This window comes from Hyla sarda, chromosome 7 (assembly GCF_029499605.1).
Source record: "Hyla sarda isolate aHylSar1 chromosome 7, aHylSar1.hap1, whole genome shotgun sequence".
In the NCBI taxonomy this organism is placed as follows: Eukaryota; Metazoa; Chordata; class Amphibia; order Anura; family Hylidae; genus Hyla; species Hyla sarda.
The window spans coordinates 100,758,854-100,768,163 of NC_079195.1; the positions used below are offsets into that span (position 1 = coordinate 100,758,854).

General features: G+C 43.2%; 1 protein-coding gene across 2 annotated transcripts; it reads right to left on the bottom strand.

Moving 5' to 3' along the window:
• Window positions 1–2,183: 2,183 nt before the first annotated feature.
• Window positions 2,184–4,727, bottom strand: FGFBP3 (fibroblast growth factor binding protein 3). 2 transcript variants are annotated; one of them, XM_056529427.1, is made up of 2 exons: window positions 4,605–4,727; window positions 2,184–3,550 (listed from the first exon to the last, which is right to left on the bottom strand). In XM_056529427.1, exon 2 carries the CDS (start codon window positions 3,445–3,447, stop codon window positions 2,719–2,721), a length of 729 nt encoding a protein of 242 aa, XP_056385402.1. In that variant the 5' UTR covers window positions 3,448–3,550; window positions 4,605–4,727; the 3' UTR covers window positions 2,184–2,718. The 2 variants fall into 2 exon arrangements, with proteins under 2 accessions (XP_056385402.1, XP_056385403.1); XM_056529428.1 differs by lacking the exon at window positions 4,605–4,727 and adding an exon at window positions 4,449–4,580.
• Window positions 4,728–9,310: the final 4,583 nt, after the last annotated feature.

The window sequence follows — 9,310 nt, forward strand, 5'->3', positions numbered from 1 at the left end:
CTTAATCCTTCTATTACTTATCAGCTGCTGTATACTACAGAGAAATTTGTGAAGTTTTTTCCAGCCTGACAACAGTGCTCTCTGCTGACACCTCTGTCCGTGTCAGGAACTGTCCAGAGCAGGATAGGTTTTCTATGGGGAAATGCTTCTAATCTGTACAGTTCCTGACCACGGACATAGGTGTCAGCAGAGAGCACTGTTGTCAGACAGAATAGAAATTCCCAAATTTCTCAGTTTTATACAGCAGCTAATAAGTACTGGAAGGATTAAGATTTTTTAATAGAAGTAATTCACAAATCTTTAAAACTTTCTGGCACCAGTTTTGAAAACATTTGTTTTCTACTTGTTTCCACCGGAGTTCCCCTTTAACTATGGAATATTCCATAAGTATCTGAGCATACTGTCCTTTCCAATGAAGTATATATCACTTGTCCCCCATACTCCTGATACATTAGCATTTCAGATGTGGGATATGTACCTATAGTAATAGCAAATATGGAAATATCCCTTTTAGCTTGTATTTTTAGTGGGAGTACCAGCTTTCCTTTGGAGGGAAAAATCAACTGGTGTCAGAAAGTTATTCAGATTCTTAAATTACCCTTCTAGTGCTTATCAGCTGCTGTATGCTACAAAGGAAGTTGTGTAGTTCTTATCAGTCTGATCACAGTGCTCTTTGCTGTCACCTCTGTATCAGGAACTGTCGGAGCTGGGGGATTGCCCCTACTCTGGACAGTTTCTGACATGGACAGAGATAGCAGCTGAGAGCACTGTGATCTGATTGGAAAGAACTACACAACTTCCTAGGCCCTAAGAACAGACATTTTAAAGCCTAGTTTAGGGACTGTTCATTTCATGTTTTTTGTTTATGTTTAACTTGTACCCTTAGAAAGCTTCCCAACTTATACAATAAACACATTCATTGTCTCCTATTGACAGATTAAGGCCAAAGGATTGTTTTTTTATATTATGACTGGTTTATGACAGTATACCCTAAAAGAAAGGTGTGTAATAACAGAGTAGATCATGCTACTCCATTTCACATAGTCAAGTAAAAAAAAAAAAAAAAAAAAAAAAAAAATTATATATATATATATATATATATATACATACATTTTTTTTTTAAACCAGTGTGGCTTATGGACATCTGTTAAAACAAACTTTATAAGCATCCATTACCCATAGACTGTAATGGCATCCCTTTAAAGGAGTTCTCCAACTGAAATATTTTATCCCCCGCTGTGCCCGGGCTGTAAAACTATACATAATAAACTTTCACTTACCTGCCTACGATCCCCCGTTGTTCCGATATCGCCGCCCGTGCTCCGGTCCCTGTCAGCTTCCTCTTCCTGCGGGTCGGGGACTTCACTCTGCGCTCAGCCTATCAGCGCCCGCGACGGGACATTGCTGCGGCCGCTGATAGGCTGTGCGCAGAGTGAAGTCACCGACCCGCAGGAAGTGGAACAGACCGGGACCGGAGAATGGGATGGCGATACCGGAACAACGGGGGATCGTAGGCAGGTAAGTGAAAGTTTATTATGTATAGTTTTACAGCCCGGGCACAGCGGGGGTTAAAAGTTTTAGCTTAGAGAACTCCTTTAACAAATATGTAATGAAAAGACTCACAATGCATCTGTTATTACATATTAGTTTATTTGTGAGTAATGTATCACAACGTCCATTTAAAGGGGAACTTCGGTACACAACATCTTATCCCCTATTCATAGCATAGGGGTTAAGTGTCTAATCCCGGGGGTCCAACCTTTGGGACCCCTGCAATCTCCTGCCTGGTGCCCTGGCTCTCCCTATTCACGGAGCGCCATGCAAGGAGACTGTCGACCACTGCACGAAGCTATAGTCAACACATCCCCTCTATGAACACTGGGGTGCCAGGCAGGAGATCACTGGGGGGTTACAGTGAATGGAACCCCCTCTCCCTGCGATCAGACACTGATTAGGCACTTATCCCCTCTACTGAGGATAGGGGATAAGATGTGTACTGGAGTTCCCCTTTAACATATCAGTTGGGAATTTTTCCTGGTGTATATGCTATTAAACATAAACAAAAATGTTATGTGAATAAGGATATATATATATATATATATATATATATATATATATATATATATACACACATACACATATACACACACACACATATCTATAAAGTTGCAGGAACAAGCACACTACATACCAAAAAAAATGTTTTATTATTATATACTATAGGATACATCAAAGACTTTTTAAAGACAATTCATTTGTATGGACACACTAGAATTCATAAGATAATCATGAAAACAGTTACCATGGCCCAGATTTATCAAACTATGTGAGAGGAAAAGTAAAGGGATTTACCCACAGCAACCAATCACAGCTCAGGTTTCACTTTACCAGAGCTCGTTAGCTGAGCTGTGATTGGTTGCTGTGGAAAAATCACTCTGCTTTAGTTTTTCTCTCACAAAGTTTAATAAATCTGGGCCCATGTGTTCATTTAATGGTTTATTAACTTCAAGTCCAAGTGTAAGATATCCTACACAAAATATTCTGGGATCACATTGTGAATGCAGACAAGTCAACACTTGTTTTCTTTAGTACTGGGGATTTGTCAGTTGTATTTATTAGGTATCAAGCCGTCCAAAGGAATTAGGCAAAAATTCCTGCATTATAGCATTACGTTAAACAGCCCTACTTTAACATTTCTACCACACGGAGAGCTTTGATTTAGCCATTCCAAAAATTAACAAAGAAAGAACACAGTGAATGCCACTTCTCAGCACAGTAGGCTTCTGCCAGGTTCTCATTCAGCTCTACTATATCATCATTAACCTCCTGGACTGTAGTGAGGTCAAGCCCAGATGGTGAAGGGGAGGGAATTGGCTTCAGGTTGGATTTAGTGTCAGGCTTCCTCTTTTTGGTACCAGATTTTTTCTCAGCGCCTACATTTTCATTCCCTTCTGGATCTTTCTCTCTTCCTTCTGGCACCTTTCCAGGTTCCTTAGTGCGAATCTTTCCCTTGGCTTTGTCGACCAAAACCTCTCCACCTAATTTCAGAAGTTGGGATTCTACAGCTTCAGTTTTTTTACACAGACGTGATTTTAATGTCTTCTCCTCACAGACATTTTTCATTTTCTTAAATTTACCAAAGATCTGTTTCCAGTACTGCTTTGCCTTTGTAGCATACAGTGGGCACTTTTGTGGCTCCCCTTCATAAGTACAATTGTAGGTGCTACTACTTGGCACAGTACAGGTTACCAACAGGCTTACAGTGGTATCTCCAACAATTTCCCAGGAGCATTCATGTTTGTGTTTGGTTGAAAGTTTCCCTGCTCGCAGGAAGGCTTGTGCCTCTCCCCTCTTGCTGGCTGTTTTGTCATTTTTGCCATATGCTAGTTGTAAAGCGCTTAGGCAATTCACCCAAAAAATGAATGAAATAACACTGGAGCGCTTCATCTCATTAGGTCAATGCTGCTGGATGGTTTGTAATTCAAAGGCGTCCAAGCATCAGTAATCTGTACAAGCTCTGGAGGAGAAACTATTTAGCATTCCGAAATTCCTGAAAGGCAGAGGGAGAAAAATAAAACTTGAGTCAAAACATAGGCTAGCTGTGAAACATGGACTCAAAAAGAAGAGTGAGATATTTGGGATATCCCAAGAGTTGTGAAGGTTACACACAATATAGGCTATGACTGACCACCTGCAGGATCTGAATGAAGACTTTGCGGAAACCTAAGAAGTTTTTAAAGACTTCTAAGCACACGCAAATGACTGGCATAAGTTCATAATTTTTTTTAATGCTGCATTAATTGTTGTTTTTTTCCAGCAAAAATTGTCACTGTCTGATGTTTGCTACAAACATCTTTTAGTGCTTTTTTTCAAATTTTTGGGGCATTTTCAGGTCCATTTTTTAATGCAGCATGCTTTTTTTTTTATAGATTTTTATTAACACTTTCTCAGGTCATGTTTACACTGCAAACAAATTTGCAGACATATTTTATTTGACATTCACATTTTCATCCATAGTCTGTAACAGACGCACATAAGATAAAATAAAATACATTGGCAAACTTTATGCAGTGTGAATCCGGCCTCATAGATTCTCTATAGTAAAATGCACTTGAAAAAAATGACACTCATTTTATGAATTTCTTACAAAAAAAAAGAAAGACATAAATAAACTATGAGTGAAGGAAGCCTAGGACAGGTTTCACTTGCAAATCACATCTTTTACTGAACATGCAGAGCATATAAAGGAGCCACACAAAGCTGAATATCTCACTTTGGGAATAGAAAAAGGAACATTTTCTTTCATGATAAATAAAAAAACAATTTAAAATGTGAACAAAAACAGACAAAGTTATAAAAAAAGCGCACTACATCCACACAGGACTACACGTGTCATAGAAAACATTCAATGTATACAAATGCACAAATGATTAGGTTGTTTTTTTTACCTTTTAGTAACATGTAACAAGACATATATCTCAGTAAAGTAGCATTATTGTTGTAATCTAACAATAAAAAATAAATAAAAGCAGCATAATATGTATCATAAAGTGCAACAATACAACAGAAAAATAAGGCATATGAAGCAATACAAGGAATCTTACCAGACAAGCTGGAAAGTACCAGGGGAAGACTGTATAGAAGGGGGCATTAAGTGTGTGAGTTTTCAATGGGACAGGAGGGGCCGACGTCACTCTGCCCCTCCCTGTAATTCTCCATGCACCAACACACTTTACCTAAAGAGGACACAGGGGATAGAAAGAGAATTGTAATGTTGGATATTTACTTTGGATTTATTTTGTAGCCACTGATAGCCAATATGTTCTTCATTTATATTATGGAAACATCTTGATGTTTGCTGCATTGTTTTGCTCTGCAGTTGTATATTTAATATAAAGTTCATGCAGAACTGATGTAAATGGAGTAATTCAATTTGTTTTGCATTCCCTGCAATGCAAAGTTTGCTGTAAAAAACATCTTAAATATGTCTTTAGTCCAAATGTATGATTTTGTGTATTTTGGACGGTTTATCTGATGTTGCAAGCTATCAGAAGGGTTAATGCACCACAAACACACATGCTGCAGAGGTTACACAAAGGAGTTAGGTCTCCTTTAAGGGCATGTTCATGTAGCAGAATTTCTGCAATTCTGCAGGAATTCCGTTCAGCAAAGCTTGCTTAAGGGAATTGCGGAATTGTGCAATTCTGCAGAAATTGCGTCAGAGTTCAATTGGAATTCTGTTTTATCTAAACACAGAATTCCGCTAAAATTCAAACCCCATTGATTTCAATGGGATTCTGTCATGGAAATCCACAAAATATATTTTGACAGAATGCAGAAAGCAGAATTTCCAGCTGAATAATTCTGCTGTCTGAACGGGACTCCACTTGTTTTTTTTTTCACTGCGTGGAATGCAGTAGGGATGGGAAAACATTTATTTAACAACATTTTTTTTTATAAAGAAGTTTTAATAAATTTTTTGTGTGTGTGTTCCACTTTTTTTCTCAATTTCTTAAATTTTTTAGGTAGTACTACTACTCCCAGCATGGAACAGACTGTTCCATGATGGGAGTAGTAGTACCTGTACTAAAAGACATATAGCCCTGGGTGTCACTCCTGACACCCGATGTGATTGTCCATAATATTTCAGAGATGCAGCGCTCGCATCTCTGCTCTGTACTCTGGCCGGCCAGTGATGTAAATAGAACATCACTCATTCATATTTTCTGCCCAGAGTGGGGATTGGCCGGATGGTTGCAGCCAATCACCGCTCTCAGTGGGAAATATGAATGAGTGATGTTCTATTCATTTCACTGGCCGACAATGGTATAGTGCAGAGATGCGGAGCGCAGAAGAAAGCCACTCCGTAGCTCTGCAATAGATAAAACGATCACATTGGGTGTCAGGAGTGACATCTGCTGTGATCTGTCCGTAACTGCAGGTACTACTACTCCCAGCATGGAGCACACTCTGCTCCATGCTGGGAGCTGTAGTAACTGCATTAATAGACAGATCGCAGTGAGTGTAACTTCTGACACCTGTTGCGATCTGTCTATTAATGCAGGTGCTACAGCTCCCAGCATGGAGCAGAGTGTGCTCCATGTTTGGAGTAGTAGTACCTGCAGTTAAGGAAAGAACACTGCGGATGTCACTCCTGACACCCACTGTGATCCTCCTGTATAATGTATAGATGCAGCCGGACACTCTTCTATGGTCCCCTGCACTGACGTATATATACACCAATTCATATTTCCCAGAGAGAGTTGTGATTGGCTGGAACCATCTGGTCAATCACAACTCTCTGCGGGAAATATGAATAGGTATATATATATATATATATATATATATATACACACATACATACATATATATATAGCGCAGTGCAGGGGACCATAGAAGAGCGACCGGCCGCATCTATACATTATACAGAAGGAACGCAACGGACCCGGGGTGATCTGTCAATTAGTACAGGTACTCCCATCACGGAAAAGTGTGTTCTATGCTGGGGCTGGGAGTAGTAGTACTACTTAAAAAATTTAAAAAATAAAGAAAAAAGTGAAAATACACACACTACATTTTTATTATTGTGTACTCAGGTAGAAAATAGACATGGTGCACATCTACAATCTTGCACAATGATCCAATTGCTTCTCAGCATAATTTAAAAAACTAACAGGTTGTTAGTATATACGTTTTGATCAAAAAGTACAAAGCCCACTCGCCACGTCAAGGCCACCTATTGAGAGTGGGTCCCTAACTTCCCTAGCATAAAATGGCGTAGCACTGGGCGGCGACCACCACCGCCGCGACACCAGTGCCCACAGGGGGAACGACCCACTGGCAGAGCGGCCCCAACGCCACTCAAACCAGTCCATGGGTCACACCACCCCGCAGACACGGCGCCACGGCAGCAACAGACTCCGCACAGCACCACACCAGTGTGAACAAGATGTTATAGCACACTTACCATGCTCTCCCAGTCAAACTGGGAGGCTGCCAGGAAAGAAAAGGCCCACCCCCTCAGCCAGGGGCGGACACAGACAGCAGAGGGCCCCTGTGCAAAGAATGTGCCTGGGCCCCCCCCCCCAGCACTGTGCCCCCTCATGTACATAGACCCCACCGGGGGGGGCCTCCACTTACCCCGCATGTGTAGTGTCGCCACTTGCCTTGTCCACCACAGGTGGATGGAATGGCTCCTGAGGTGGGCTCCGGGTGGCCCCTGTCCCTCTCAGTGTGCGGCCCAGGCCCCGTGAGTACTCCCCCAGGTCAGCCTGACCCGTATCTAGCTGGGAGGCAGAGGGCAGTGCTCCCCTTTACATTCGCACCCCTGGACTTAGCACGACACCCCTTGGCACCCCCTGGTTCCTTGGCTTCTTATCCTTAGTGATAGAAGTGACTTACAGGCAGGGCCAGACTGGGACCAAAAATAGGCTCAGGAATTTTAAAATAAACAGCCCATTTTTATGGTGGGGGTCTGACTCATGGGACCCCCACCAATCACCTTGGTTCAAGTGGCTCCCCAGATGTTGGAAAGCTGCAACTCCCATCATGTCTGAAGTGACTACAGCTGATGGGACAGTCAGGAGACTACACAATGATATCAGTGACTAAAGCTCTGATGGGACAGTTAGGAAAATACACAATGATATCACTGACCTGAGTGACGTCTTCTCTGTTGTCTTTACTTTTCTTCTTCATCTGGTCCAGACACCAGGATTTCTTCCATCTTCTATGCAGAGTCTGACACCTGGACATCATTGGTTCCTTAATTTGTCAGTAGATCCTCATCCTCTGTATGATGACAATAATCATTATAACCTTGCCAAATACTGTACCCCCTGAATATAATACTGCCAACCACTGTACCCCCTGAATACTGCCAACCACTGTACCCCCTGAATACTGCCAACCACTGTACCACTGAATATAATACTGCCAACCACTGTACCCCCTGAATACTGCCAACCACTGTACCCCTGAATATAATACTGCCAACCACTGTACCCCCTGAATACTGTCAACCACTGTACCCCTGAATATAATACTGCCAACCACTGTACCCCTGAATATAATACTGCCAAATACTGTACCACTGAATACTGCCAACCACTGTACCCCCTGAATACTGCCAACCACTGTACCCCTGAATATAATACTGCCAACCACTGTACCCCTGAATATAATACTGCCAAATACTGTACCCCTGAATATAATACTGCCAAATACTGTACCCCTGAATATAATACTGCCAACCACTGTACCCCTGAATATAATACTGCCAACCACTGTACCCCTGAATATAATACTTCCAACCACTGTACCCCCTGAATATAATACTGCCAACCACTGTACCAACCACTGACTCACCCCATACACCCCACGCAACCCATCCTCAGTCTCCTCATCTCCCCCATACACCCCATCCTCAGTCTCATCCCCCCATACACCCCACACAACCCATCCTCAGTCTAATCATCACCCCCATACACCCCACGCACCCCATCCTCAGTCTCATCACCCCATACACCCCACACAACCCATCCTCGGTCTTCGCATCACCCCATACACCCCACACACTCCATCCTCGGTCTCCTCATCACCCCATGCACTCCATCCTCAGTCTCCTCATCACCCCCATATACCCCATCCTCAGTCTCCTCATCACCCCATACACCCCACGCACCCCGTCTTCAGTCTCATCACCCCATACACCCCACACAACCCATCCTCGGTCTCCTCATCACCCCATACACCCCATCCTCAGTCTTCTCATCACCCCATACACCCCACGCACCCCATCTTCAGTCTCATCACACCATACACCCCACACAACCCATCCTCGGTCTCCTCATCACCCCATACACCCCATCCTCAGTCTTCTCATCACCCCATACACCCCACACACCCCATCTTCAGTCTCCTCATCACCCCATACACCCCATCCTCAGTCTCCTCATCACCCCATACACCCCACGCACCCCATCCTCAGTCTCCTCATCACCCCATCCTCAGTCTTCTCATCACCCCATGCACTCCATCCTCAGTCTGCTCATCACCCCATGCACTCCATCCTCAGTCTCCTCATCACCCCATGCACCCCATGCACTCCATCCTCAGTCTCCTCATCATCCCATGCACTCCATCCTCAGTCTCCTCATCACCGCATGCCCTCCTTCCTCAGTCTCCTCATCACCCCATACACCCCATGCACTCCATCCTCAGTCTCCTCATCACCCCATGCACCCCATCCTCAGTCTCCTCATCACCCCATCCTCAGTCTCCTCATCACCCCATACACCCCACGCACCCC